A 14936-nucleotide genomic window follows, 5' to 3' on the forward strand; every position below is an offset into this window, starting at 1 on the left:
TGTATCACAGCTTGGTATGGGCTCCTGCTCTGACCAAGACCGCAAGGAACTACAAAAGGTCGTGAATGTAGCCCAGTCCATCACACAAACCAGCCTCCCATCCATTGACTCTGTCCACACTTCCCACTGCCTCGACAAAGCAGTCAGTATAATTAAGGACCCCACACACCCCGGACATTCTCTCTTCCACCTTCTTTCATCGGGAAAAAGATACAAAAGTCTGAGGTCACGTACCAACCGACTCAAGAACAGCTTCTTCCCTGCTGCTGTCAGACTTTTGAATGGACCTACCTTGCATCAAGTTGATCTTTCTCTACACCCTAGCTATGACTGTAACACTGCATTCTACATTCTCTCCTTTCCTTCTCCCCTATGTACTCTATGAATGGTATGCTTTGTGTAGTGCGCAAGAAACAATATTTTTCACTGCATCCCAATACATGTGACAATAATAAATCAAATCAAATATTAAAATGATTTTTTTTACACCATAGCTATGACTGTAACACTATATTCTGCACTCTCTCCTTTGCTTCTCCCCTATGTACTCTATGAATGGTATGTTTTGTCTGTATAGCGCGCAAGAAACAATACCTTTCACTGTATATTAATACGTGACAACAATAAATCAAATCAAATCAAAAATCAAATTACTTTTATCGTCAGAATGTCTTAATTATTATTTTATTGTGCCTTTTTAATTCATCTCATGGGGAGGGGGTCAAAATGTGTCCTGGGGCCCAAAACCAGCCTGGGCCTCAGGGAAGTGGCTGGATGATAGGGTGAAAGTAGGCCTCAGGCCTCATCGGAGTTGCTGGAAGTGGCCAAGTTGAAGAACTCAATGTGGGGTTCATCTACCCCTTGGCGGTGGCCTTCTAAGTCCTGGGAGGGCTGTATTGGGATACCATAGGGGCTGGGGGGAGCGGGAGGGGAGAACGGGACACAGCCACTCTGAAGGAAAATCATGCCCGTTGATTGAGCCAATGCGTAAAGCTGACATCCGGTTTCCTTTCAATCTTTTTGTTGCCTCTGTCTGTTGGCGGACAGCTGCCTGGCCCTCCGAACCTCAGTAAAGGGTCCAAGTCTCCTTCCTGTTTTCCTGGAACACCTGCTGTTCCAAAGTGGGATGCCTCCAAATTATTGCAGCTCCTCCTTCCAGGATACCAACCTCAGGACAGCACCCAGCTGTTGTTCCGCTGGTCCTGGCTCCGCCACTTTTCCCCACTATCCGCTCCAACTGTCACGCGCCCTGAGTGGATAGGAATTACACCCCCCACCCACCCCACCCCACCCCACCCCCGGGCCTCACCTGAACAGGACTGCAGAGTCTGAGAGTGACCCAACCACCATGTCGGGGTAAAAATTATCATCGATATCCAGCCCCCCAGCGATGGAGTATCCAAACTTTGTCACTCCGACCGTTTCGCCCTCGATTATCTACAAACGCAAAGACACAGTTCGACAGTGCAGACAAATCGGCCACTCAAAGTGTGGGCCTTCATCCTGCCTCATAGAAACACAGAAACTAGAAACAGGAGGAGGCCATTTGGCCCTTCGAGCCTGCTCTTCCATTCATTATGACCATGGCTGATCATCAAATTCAATATCCTGACCCCTCCCCCCAATATCCCTCGATCCCTTTAGCCCCAAGAGCGATATCTCATTTCTTCTTGAAATCACACGTTTTGGCCTCAACTACTTTCTGTGGGAGTGAATTCTACACATTCACCACCCTCTGGGTGAAGAAATTTCTCCTCACCTCTGTCCTAAAAGGTTTACCCCTTATCCTCAAACTATGACCCCTAGTTCTGGACTCCCCCCACCATCGGGAACATTCTTTCTGAATCTACCCTGTCTAACCCTGTTAGAATTTTATAAGTTTCTATCAGATCCCCTCTCACTCTTCTAAACTCCAGTGAATATAATCCTAACCGACTTAGTCTCTCCTCATATGACAGAGCTGCCATCCCAGGAATCAGCCTGGTGAACCTTCGCTGTGCTCCCTCTATAGCAAGGACACCCTTCCTCAGATAAGGAGACCAAAACTGCACACAATACTCCAGGTGTGGCCTCACCAACGCCCTGTACAATTGCAGTAAAACATCCCTATCCTGATACTCAAATCCTCTCGCTATTAAGGCCAACATACCATTTGCCTTCTTTATTGCCTGCTGCACCTGCGCGCTTACTCTCAGCGACTGATGCACGAGGACTCCAAGGTCTCACTGAGTATCCACCTCTCTCAATTTACACCCATTCTAGGGCGGCACGGTGGCACAGTGGTTAGCACTGCTGCTTCACAGCACCAGTGATCTGGGTTCGATTCCCAGCTTAGATCACTGTCTGTGTGGAGATTGCATGTTCACCCCATGTCTGCGTGGGTTTCCTCCAGGTGTTCCGGTTTCCTCCCACAGTCCATAGATGCATTGGTTAGGTGCATTGGCCATGCTGAATTCTCCCTCAGTGTACTCAAAAAGGCGCCAAGGGTTTTCACAGAAACTTCATTGCAGTGTTAATGTGACATTAATAAATAAATTTGAAACTTCAAGTAATAATCTGCCTTCCTATTATTGCTCCCAAAGTGGATAGCCTCACATTTATCCACATTATACTGTATCTGTTATGTAGATACCCTCACACTCAGTCTGTCCAAATCACACTGAAGCACCTCTGCATCCTCCTCACAGCTCACTCTCCCACCCAACTTTGTATCATCTGCAAATTTGGAGATAATGCATTCAGTTCCCTCTTCCAAATCATTAATATATAATGTCAACAGTTGGGGTCCCAGCACAGATCCCTGCGGAACCCCACTAGTCACTGATTGCCAATCAGAAAAATACCCATTTATGCCAACTCTTTGCTTCCTACCAGCTAACCAGCTTCCTATCCATCTCAAGACATTACCGGCAATCCCTTATGCTTTAACTTTATATAGTGGTCCGTTGTGTGAGACCTTCTCCAAAGCCTTTTGAACGTCTAAATAAACCACATCCACTGGTTCTCCTTGATCAACTCTACCAGTTACATCCTCAGAAAATTCCAATCGATTCGTCAAGCATGATTTCCCCTTTGTAAATCCATGCTGACTTTGTCTGATTATCCCACTGCCTTCCAAATGCTGAGTTATGAAATCCTTGATAATGGATCCAGCAACTTCCCCAGTACTGACCTTAGGCTCACTGGTCTATAGTTCCCAGTTTTCTCTCTCTCTCTCCCTTTCTGAATAGCAGGATTGCATTAGTTACCCTCCAATCTGTAGGAACCAATCCAGAGTCCAAAGAATTTTGGAAAATAACCATCACTGTTCTGTCCTTCCGTTCTCATTCCAATCCATTTGGAAGTAAATATTCCTCTCCTCACAGACAAGGACCTCTACCAGAGAATGGAACACTTCCTCACATGTCATTCCTTTCAAGTCAAGGTCAAATGTCGCACCAAACAGGATACATCACTTCACCAATAAACTCCAACCTCAGGGAGGACACTGCGCCTGCAGAATATTTCCAATTCCCACCATGGCAGCACCCCTGAGCAGGGCTAACAGACAGATTTCCACCCCCCCCAACCCCAGCACTTTCTGAGTGGTGCGGCACGGTGGCATAGTGATTAGCATTGCTGCCTCACAGCGCCAGAGATCCGGGTTCAGTTCCAGCCTTGTGTCACTGTCTGTGTGGAGCCTGCATGTTCTCCCCTTGTCTGCGTGGGTTTCCTCCAGGTGCTCCGATTTTGTGTAGATTAGGTAGATTGGCCATGGTAAATTGCCCCTTAGTGTCCAAAAGACAGGGGCAATTTAGCATGACCAACCCACCTAACCCACACATCTTTGAACACTAAGAGGAAATTTAGCACGGCCAATCCACCTAACCTATGCATCTTTGGACACTAAGGGTCAATTTACCATGGCCAATCCACCTAACCTACACATCTTTGGACACTAAGGGACAATTTAGCATGGCCAATCCACCCTAACCCACACATCTTTGGACACTAAGGAGCAATTTAGCATGGCCAATCCACCTAACCTGCACATCTTTGGACACTAAGGAGCAATTTAGCATGGCCAATCCCCCTAACCTGCACATCTTTGGACACTAAGGAGCAATTTAGCATGGCCAATCCACCAAACCTACACATCTTTGGACACTAAGGAGCAATTTAGCATGGCCAATCCACCTAACCCACACATGTTTGGACTGTGGGAGGAAACCAGAGCAGCCGGAGGAAAGCCACGCAGACACGGGGAAAAGTGCAAACTCCACACAGTCAGTCACCCGAGGAATTGAACCCAGATCCCTGGCGCTGTGAGGCAGCAGTGCTAACCACTGTGCCACTGTGCTGTCCCTATCAGCTGAGGGAATTTGCGAGATTGAGTAAAGGATCCCACTTGGAATTGTTCTCCCACCTTGTCTGCGGCTGGGATTCTCCAATCCCGCAGTAGTGAATGGAGCTTTGGCTGAGTGCCAAATTCTACATTCTCGCTGGCGGTGGGTCCGGAGAGTACGAGCTCAGAAAATCCCGTCCCCCAGACTCCAAAGAAGTCACGAACCGCATCATCAGTTGACTCGATCAAATGAAAATTGTGTGTGTGTGTGTGTGTGTGTGTGTGTGTGTGTGACTTTCAAATCCCTTTAGAAAACAGATCAATTAACTCATTAAGTTGTTACCTGAGCCGGAATGACATTCAGCCCAAAGTTGTTCCCGTGGTATATGTAGACCTTCCCATGTCCGTCGTAAGGGGCTCCAACAGCGATGTCTTGCAGAAGAAGAGAAAATTGTTCTTTAGTTCAGTCTGTTCAAGTAAGCACGTAACACACTCGCATCTCAGACTGCTGAAATCAGTCACCTTATTTGAACGTTCACAACCAGATTCGCTCTGTGCAGCAGATGTCAACAGATCCACATAATCGAACACGGAGGCTGGAATTTTCCAGCACTTCCCGCCAGTGAGCTTTTCCAATTCTATCACTGGTGGCATGGTGGCACAGTGGTTCGCACTGCCACCTCACAGCGCCAGGGACCCGCGTTTAATTCGGGCCTCGGATCACCATCTGTGTGGAGTTTGCACGTTCTCCCCATGTCTGCGTGGGTTTCCTCCGGTTTCCTCCCACGCTCCAAAGATGTGTAGGGTAGGTGGATTGGCCATGCTAAATTGTCCCTTAGTGTCCAAAGATGTGCAGATTAGGTGGATTGGCCATGTTAAATCATCTTTAGTTCTGGGGGATTAGTAGGGTAATTACGTGGGGTTACGGGGATAGGGTGGGATTGTTGTCAATGCAGGTTTGATGGGCCGATTGGCCTCCTTCTGCACTGCAGGGATTCTGTGATACAACACCCTGGCGACAGAGGGTGCGGAGCACACAAAACTCCATGGACATCAGTAGGACCAGAACATCTCGCCTCCATCCAATGGTGGGTTGTTTCCACCTCCGGAAAATATGTTGCGGGGAGAATGGAAAATCTCACAGACGACAATCGAACATCGCGTCCGGGATATCAAAATCTAAGCAACGTCCTTATTTACTTGTGGGTTTCCAGATGTTTCTTACTGCCCATTTGAAACCTTGGTGGCTTTTTGGATGATTTAAACCTTCAGCTGACTTTCACAGTGTCCAAAAAAATGGGAATTTGTACGGTCAGGAATTTACCTCATGACTTACAAAGAAAAGTGCCAAGGCCCCGCAAGACCAGTGCCACTGGACAGGGTTTCTCCCATCACCAACACAGACTGGGACTTACCTCCAAAGCCATCTTGATTAATGTCCCCAATGTTAGCTACAGCCAGCCCAAATAAGGAGTCCTTGGTCCCATTCAGCCGGAGTCTCCGCGCCCTATTCCATCTGCCGGCCTGATTAATGTACACATAGACAGCCCCACCAATTTCTTCCTTCCGGTCAAAGAAGTAAGGAGCACCAACTACGAGGTCCATCCAGCTGCAAATTAAAAAAAAAGGTCAATATGATGTAATCATAGAAACCCTACAGTGCAGAAGGAGGCCATTCAGCCCATCGAGTCTGCGCTGACAACAATCCCATCCAGGCCCCATCCCCTTAACCCCACACATATACACTGCTAATCCCTCTAACTATGCATCCCGGGACACTAATGGACAATTTAGCATGGCCAATCCACCTAACCTACACATCTTGGGACACTAAGGGACAATTTAGCATGGCCAACCCACCTAGTCTACACATCTTTGGACACTAAGTGGTAATTTAGCATGGCCAATCCACCTAACCTGCACATCTTTGGACACTAAGGGGCAATTTAGCATGGTCAATCCACCTAACCTGCACATCTTTGGACACTAAGGAGCAATTTAGCATGGCCAATCCACCTAACTCGCACATCTTTCAGACTGTGGGAGGAAACCGGAACACTTGGAGGAAACCCACACAGACACAGGGAGAACATGGAAACTCCACACAGACAGTGACCCAAACCGGAAATCAAACCCAGGTCCCTGGTGCTGTGAGGCAGCAGTGCCAACCATTGTGCCACCCAATGTGTGGAGGGTGTGAGGGATTGAATGTCACTCATTGCACCAGTATGAGAGAGAGGCGAATGGTTCAGTGGATTTTATCTTACCCATCGCTGTTCAGGTCAACCGTGGCAACCGCGTAGCCGTATGATGACCCCAGCTCCTCCCCCCACAGGATGTACTCGGGTGCCAGTCGATTGACGCCTTCTTTCCTCAGGATCACCACGGCACCAGTGTGGTTGGCTCTCGGAGCTCCAGACACCACACTCAGCTCATTCTGTCGAGTCAGCCCTTTACCTGAATCGACTGAGAATCCTGGAAGGAGCACAGGACAGTTTCAAACAAAAGTTCACTGGCTGAGTCAGACGGGGACAGGGGTTAGCGAGGAGTTTTAGAAACACAGGACTCATGCACTGGTTTTAATGACCACTGGTTAGACGTCTCTTGGGACTTCCAGGTAAATTACGTTGAATGCCGAATCTGTTGCTATATATTTGGTTACCTGAGCCAGCACATTGAGGTACATAAGCACATGTTAGTAACACAGATACCAGACTACAAAAGGACACTGGGCTCCAATATTAACCAATTTTAACCTACGTAACTTTGTCAGGTGACTCAGCCATTTTTACACAGTGTTACATTGGGACAATATTACTCTGCACTGGCCTCCATAGAGAATAACATTGGGACAATATTGCTCTCTACTGGCCTCAATGGAGAATAACATTGGGACAATATTACTCTGCACTGACCTCAATAGAGAATAACATTGGGACAATATTACTCTGCACTGATCTCAATAGAGAATAACATTGGGGCAATATTACTCTGCACTAACCTCAATAGAGAATCACATTGGGACAATATTACTCTCCACTGACCTCAATAGAGAATCACATTGGGACAATATTACTCTCCATTATCTCAATGTGGAGTGACACCAGGCAGGTTGTAAAATCAGACAGGAACAGTCTTTATCCTTCGCCGCAACCCCACCTGGCCTAGAAGGCAATCTGGCTCTGTCGGTGTTGGGGGCAGTGTGTGCTGTTTTGTGGGGTGGGTATAGGGATCTGTTGGAGCAGGCACGTTTACAATTTAGCTTTCACATTTCTTCGAATAGCGTCGCTTTAAGCCCATTCTGATGTACAGACCAACACTTGGTGTGACGCCAGATCTCAATCACATCACTCTGTCATCCACACACTTTTCAAATATCACAGTGCATCCTGTACAATTATCAATCTGTGTTTTTTTTTAAGTTACCCAGTCACAAAAGATAGGAAACTCAAGTGTTTGCAAATAGCAGTGTAACACAGTAAAGCCTTTGATCATGGTTAGGTACTGTGGAAAGATGGGAGACCCACAGGGGAAGCTCGCTGGTGGTCAGTAATGCACACTTCTCTCCTTCGCGTTCATGTGGTGTTAGAGGGATGATCAGATCCACCCTACCTCCAACAGGGACTCATTACTCATCGAGTCAAGCAGCACAGAAGGAGGCTGTTTGGCCCATCATGCCTGTAAGAAGTCTCACAACCCCAGGTTAAAGTCCAACAGGTTTATTTGGTAGAGTACAAGCCACTAGTTTTCAGAGCTCATCAGGTGAGTGAAGAGTTGTGTTCACAAACAGGGCATATACAGACACAAACTCAATTTACAAAATAATGGTCGGACTGCGAGTCTTTACAGGTAATCAAGTCTTAAAGGTACAGACAATGTGAGTGGAGTAAGCACAGGTTAAAGAGATTGTCTCCAGCCAGGGCAGTTAGTGAGATTTTGCAAGCCCAGGCAAGTCGTGGGGGTTACAGATAGTGTGACATGAACCCAAGATCCCGGTTGAGGCCGTCCTCATGTGTGCGGAACTTGGCTATCAGTCTTTGCTCAGCGACTCTGAGTTGTCTCACTAAAATCTCACAAACTGTCCTATCTGGAGACAATACACATCTGTTTAACCTGTGATTACCCCTCTTTCCACTCACATTGTCTGTACCTGTAAAGACTTGATTACCTGTAGAAACTCACATTCCAACCATTATCTTGTAATTGAGTCTGTGTCTGTATATGCCCTGTTTGTGAACACAATGCTTCACTCACCTGATGAAGGGGCAGCACTCCAAAAGCTTGTGCTAACAAATAAACCTGTTGGACTTTAACCTGGTGTTGAGAGACTTCTTACTATGCGCACCCCAGTCCAACACCGGCATCTCCCCATCTTCCTGTAGCAGCCCTTTGAAAGACTTATCCAATTAGCTGCACTGCCCCACCTTATTCCCATATACCCACTCACTTACAGTTTGCAGCAGTGGGTCGTACCCTGAGCTAGACAGTGTGTCAAAGCCAAATATATTTCATGAGCAAAAAAAGATTTGCATTATTAACCAAGAGTATGTCCTAAAACAAAATAGGGGCCACTTTGATGGTTGAGTGGGTGGGATCTGCGAAGTTAGTCCTTGGATAGTACTGAGCCAATCCTCCCTGTCGTGCTCTGATTTTAAATCCCCCCCTCCCTGTACCAGCGCTGTGTCCTGGAGCCAGGCTGAAAGTTGGTGCCAAAGACCTGCCACTTTCCTATCAGAGGGCTACTGGAGATAAGTAAGCAGAGCGACAGCTGCTGAGTGGCACGGTGGCACAGTGATTAGCACAACCGCAAAATGGGATGAGTGTAGTCAGGTCTTTGCTGACCAACATGGACATGATGGGCCAAATGGCCTCCTTTTGTGCTGTAAACGTTTAAGGGGCAATTTAGCATGGCTAACCCACCTAAACTGTGCTTCTTTGGACACTAAGGGGCAATTTAGCATGGCCAATCCACCTAACCTACACATCTTTGGACACTAAGGGGCAACTTAGCATGGCCAATCCATCTAACCTGTACACCTTTGGACACTAAGGGGCAATTTAGCATGGTCAATCCACCTAACCTACACATCTTTGGACACTAAGGGGCAATTTAGCATGGCCAATCCACCTAACCTGCACATCTTTGGACACTAAGGGGCAATTTAGCATGTCCAATCCACCTAACTTGCACATCTTTGGACATTAAGGGGCAATTTAGCATGGCCAATCCACATAAGCTACATGTCTTTGGACAATATGTGGCAATTCAGCATGGCCAATCCTCCTGACCTGAATCGATGAATGTATTTATTAGTCACAAGTAAGCTTACATTAACACTGCAATGAAGTTACTGTGAAAATCCCCTAGTCGTCACACTCCGGCACCCGTTCGGGTACACTGAAGGAGGATTTAGCATGGCCAATCCACCTGACTAGCATATTTTTCAGACTGTGAGAGGAAACCAAAGCACCCAGAGGAAACCCACGCAGACACAGGGAGAAAGTGCAAAAGTCAGTGACCCAAGCCAGGAATCGAACCTGGGTCCCTGGTGTTGTGAGGCAGCTGTGCTGACCACTGTGCCAACCACTATGCCACCATGCCATCAACTTGGAAATGTGATTGACTGAGGGATGGATTAGATGCTATCCTTTCATCTCTGGAGCTAGGGTCAGAACCCAGTCCATTTGCTGGAGGTCATCTCTACCCATTGGCTTTAAGGGTTCTGTGTTCTGTGGGCATGGACAGTCTGACCCTAGCTCCAGTGAATGTGAGCCAATTGCGCAAAACTATCCCTAAATGGGCACCAAATTGGCATCCTTATTCCAGGATGCCCCAAAGGTGGCAAATGGAGAAGTGGGGCTGTTAAGGCACAAAGTACAACTGCTTTTTTTGTGACAGACCAACTCCCCAGCTCCCCCAGGAGGTTGCCTCTTTTTCACCATAATTGAAGAGTGCTGAATAAAATGGTGGCAAAAGTACAGCTTTGAAATGGGTGTGTTTGGAGTTATCAAGTTGTATAAAGCAGAGGCAGCTTTACTCTGCAGTTACCTGTACTACACCCAGCCAGTTGATGGGTCTAAGTGGAGAAACCATTTCCCAGCACAGAACACTCAGCACCTTGAGAAAGGCACAGGAAAGTGGTTGAATAAAAAGGAAAATATGATTTAATCTGAGGGTGAGCATTATTAGACCTTGTCTAATTTTTACGTTTGTTACAAAGTGTTCTCTTTAATACACAAGCCTATTGATAGCATTGGCAGCACAGAGGTTAGCACTGCTGCCTCAAAGCACCAGGGACCCGGGTTCGTATATAGCCTTGGGTGACGTTCTGTGCGGAGTCTGCATGTTCTCCCCGCGTCTGCGTGGGTTTCCTCCGGGTGCTCTGGTCTCCTCCCACAGTCCAAAGATGTTCAGGTTAGGTGGATTGGCCGTGCTAAATTGCCCCCTAGTGTCCAAAGATGTGTAGGTTAGGTGGATTGGCCATGCTAAATTGCCCCCTAGTGTCCAAAGATGTGTAGGTTAGGTGGATTGGCCATGCTAAATTGCCCCATAGTGTCCAAAGATGTGAAGGTTAGGGTGGATTGGCCTTCTCTCAATATTTTCATTGACGTAAAAAGGCACATGTCTGATTTTATTTGGGAAACCAATCACAGAACAGGAAAACACCACAAGTAACTGTAGATATGAAATGACCACCAATACAATCACGAAATATTTAAAAATTTCAGCATTCATAACTGGCTGTGTGTGTGACAATGTGTGCAAAGCAAAATGACAGTTAACAAACTGCCCTCTAATTGATTGTTTTTTCCAAATGAGGAATGAACAGTAAGCAATATCCTTTTGTTCAGTTTAGACAGGTTATACCAAAGCAAATTATCCACTTTTCTGGGAGAGGGGGTTATTGAACATCATATTGCTTTAAAAACCAGAGAAAAATTGATGACTTCATCTCCTTGACCTCAGAGTTTAGCTAATAAGCTGAAGCCCCGGAGAGCATCCACTACAGTGCTTGCTGGGAAAGTTGCGCCCCAAGTTGTTCTGAGCCAGAAAGAACATGAAAGTGTCAAGTCTCAACTCCAGAAAACCACACCCTTCTGTTGCAAAACGACACCCACTCAAGGAAGGGAAACAAAGAAACTTGGATTAAATCCGGCACCTTTTACCATCCAAAGCTTTGCACAGGCAATGATTTACTTTGGAAATGCTGTCAATCTTGTTTTGTCGGCAACAGCAATTTGCAAGATTCTGGGTTCAACATTTTTTTTTCAGTTTCTGGGTGATGGACTAATGATTACCAAGATTATGAGCAGGATCCTTTTGGTCAAAGAATGGCAAGGGTTCATGCTGCCCCTTAAGGCCCCGCTTCCAATTCTCAAGCAAAAGTCTGCCAACCCAACACTTGTTCAGTGTTGCACTCAAAACAGGTTGTATATTTCTTGGATTGAGGTTGGAACCCACATCCTCCTGACTTAGGGAGGTGTTCCATCAACTGAGCCAAGTTGCCATCCTAAAGCTCTCCATCTGGTGACTGGGAAGGAGGTTGTGCTCCCTGTCGGCACCCATACGAAAATCTACGTGGGACTCAACATGCTTCAGCCCAATTTGGTTCAGCTACAGTACGGTAGCACAGTGGTTAGCACTGCTGCCTCTCAGCGCCAGGGACCTGGGTTCGATTCCCAGCTTGGGTCACTGTCTGTGCGGAGTCTGCACATTCCTCCCTGTGTCTGTGTGGGTTTCCTCCGGGTGCTCCAGTTTCCTCCCACAGTCCGAAAGACGTGTAGGTTAGGTGGATTGGCCACGCTAAATTCCCCCTCAATGTACCTACATAGGAGTGTGGCGACCAGGGGATTTTCACAGTAACTTCATTGCATTATTAATGTAAAGTCTACTTGTGACACTGAATGAATAAGAACAAATGTTTTCAACAATGGATACTTCTGACCCTGTGAGTTGCCCCTTATTTGCATTTTGTATTAGTTTGGGTCAACTTGGAAGTGGATTCACTCAAACGGTGAGGGCAGGCTACAGAGATGGAAACTTCCACCATGTTCGGAATATGCAACACACTTCAGGCTAGCTTACTCGACTGATCCACACAGTGCAAAAACTCACTCAGGTTAGATTTTCAAATCAAGGACTGAGAGACTAGTGGCGGCTGTTTTGAAGGAAAAACTTAAAGCTTGCCCCCTCCAGAAAGGTGGATATTTTTATTAGGGCCTTGCAATCCTCGAAAAGTGCATCTGACACTGTGCATTAGTTGAAGACAATGTCTAAAGGGCAGCTCGAATGAATTCATCAAGACAAATAACCTTTCAATTTGGAGGATTTTATTGACCCTGTAGCCCTGAATCTTGTAACAGCTCCACTGTTCAGCAGTACCAAAAAAGGGCGTGGGTCAAGGGAAACATTGCTCCACAAAGCACAATCTCATTGGCGTCCATTTTATTTTAAAATGGCAGATTGCGGCCAATGGCTCAATGTTTCCGCAAAACCACACGATTTTTCACAGTGAACCTTTTTTTACCCCCACAGATCAAATATTCGATCGCCTTTGTCAAAAAGAATAAAGTTGAATTGTCCGCTTTGCTGGAACATTTTCTGTGACTAAACCGGAATCATTAAACATGACTTGCCTCCTGTCTGCTTTCTGTAGCCCCACCCTACCTCCTTATTTATTTTAACTTCAATTGTATTCAAGGCACGAAATGGGGAGTTGGGCGTGACTTCCTGATCTTGGTCACAACGGGAAGGTGCCAAAGGTCAGGTGCTTTCCACATAAAGGGAAACATGGAGCATGGGTCATCCCCACGTGGATGGATATAGAAGGCAAAGTTGCCATTGGCGCAGATGACTATAGGATGCTCTTTGAGGGGGAAGAGTTGAATGGTGGTGACTTAACCTGAGGGTCATAGAATCTTACAGTGCAGGAGAGGCCCTTCGGCCCATCAATTCTGCGCCGACACATGAAAGGCCCTTACCCTATCAACCTAACCCCATTTACCAGCACTTGGCCCATAGCCCTGAATGTTATGATGTGCCAAGTGCTCATCCACATACTTTTTAAAGGATGTGAGGCATCCCACCTCCACCACCCTCCCAGGCAGCACATTCCAGACCCTCACCACCCTCTGGGTAAAAAGATTTTTCCTCACGTCCCCCTCTAAATCTCCCATCCTCACCTTGAATCTGCGTCCTCTTGTGACTGGCTTTTCAACTAAGGGGAACAGCTGCCCCCTCGGCACTCTGTCCATACCCCTCGTAATTTTGTACACCTCGATCAGGTCTCCCCTCAGTCTTCTCTGCTCCAGAGAAAACAACCCAAGCCTACCCAACCTCCCTTTATAACCATCCCAGGCAGCATCCTGGTGAATCTCCTCTGCACCCCCTCCAGTGCAATCACATCCTCCCTATAATGTGGCGACCAGAACTGCACACAGTGCTCCAGCTGTGGACTCACCAAAGTTCTATACAATTCCAACACGAGTTTGTCGCTTCTGTAATCTGTACCCCGATTGATAAAGGGGAGTGTGCCACACGTAACGTGAGGGGCAAGGTTGAGAAGGCGGGTTTTCATGAATAAGCCCTGCTGTTACGAGAATTGAAACCGCCCTGTTGGCATCGCTCTGCATCACAAACCAACTGAGCTAAACTGACCCCACCCCCCCAAACTCAGGATATACAGAGGCACCTGAACTCCAGTTGGACGCAGCTTTTGGGAAGCAAGTCCTTGAATGATCTTTACAATGTGGTAGAATAATAAGAATGAGTATAGAATCATAGAAACCCTACAATGCAGAAAGAGGCCCTTCGGCCCATCGAGTCCGCACTGACCACAATCCCTACCTCCATATCCCTATATATTTTACCCACTAATCCCTCTAACCTACGCATCTCAGGACACTAAGGGGCAATTTTAGCATGGCCAATCAACCTAACCTGCGGGAGGAAACCGGATCATCCAGAGGAAACCCACGCAGAAGGTGCAGACTCCACACAGACAGTGACCCGAGCTGGGAATCGAACCCGGGTCCATGGTGCTGTGAGGCAGCAGTGCTAACCACTGTGCTACCGTGTCACCGAGTATGAAGTGGCCGTTGTCATGGGAACAAGATAATTTGGTTAGGCATCCAAAGTAGGCCTCACCTGTCTGAGAAATTACAGCCACCGCAGATATGGCCCATTCGCACCACTGATAGCAATGTAGCTGCTTTCGGGAGGTAGGTCACAGTATGTGTTGGTGCTTAAGAGTTCAAACCTTCAGACACCAGCCAGATAAGCAGCATATTCTCCGTGAAGGGGGATCAGTGTGGACAGAACTAACCGAGGCCAAATATTGGGGAAAAGGTGAAGCAAAGTACCCCCACAAACTGAATACACCCAGGCCATCCGCAAACCACTTAGCAGCCACCCTGCACATCGCAGGGACGGGCCAACCGGCTCTCAGGCCAGGTCTAGGAGGAGACCCATGGGTGGTGGGCACTACTGAAGCTGCTTCTGGAAATCCAGGCAGCACAGTGGTTAGCACTGCTGCCTCACAGGGCCAGGGACCCGGGTTCAATTCCGACCTCGGGTCACTGTCTGTGTGGAGTCTGCACGCTCTCCCTGTGT

The 14936-nt window shown here is 47.2% G+C and overlaps 1 protein-coding gene across 1 annotated transcript in view; it reads right to left on the reverse strand.

Moving 5' to 3' along the window:
* The window catches only part of LOC145361843 (integrin alpha-7-like), a 149429-nt gene that overhangs the window by 46727 nt on the left and 87766 nt on the right, over positions 1 to 14936 (reverse strand). Inside the window, 4 exon segments of the mRNA XM_080217811.1 lie at positions 1310 to 1437; positions 4668 to 4756; positions 5740 to 5933; positions 6592 to 6799. Coding sequence (XP_080073937.1) covers positions 1310 to 1437; positions 4668 to 4756; positions 5740 to 5933; positions 6592 to 6799 — 619 coding nt within the window.

Source organism: Carcharhinus amblyrhynchos, chromosome X (assembly GCF_965287045.1).
Source record: "Carcharhinus amblyrhynchos chromosome X, sCarAmb.v2.hapA, whole genome shotgun sequence".
Taxonomy (NCBI): Eukaryota; Metazoa; Chordata; class Chondrichthyes; order Carcharhiniformes; family Carcharhinidae; genus Carcharhinus; species Carcharhinus amblyrhynchos.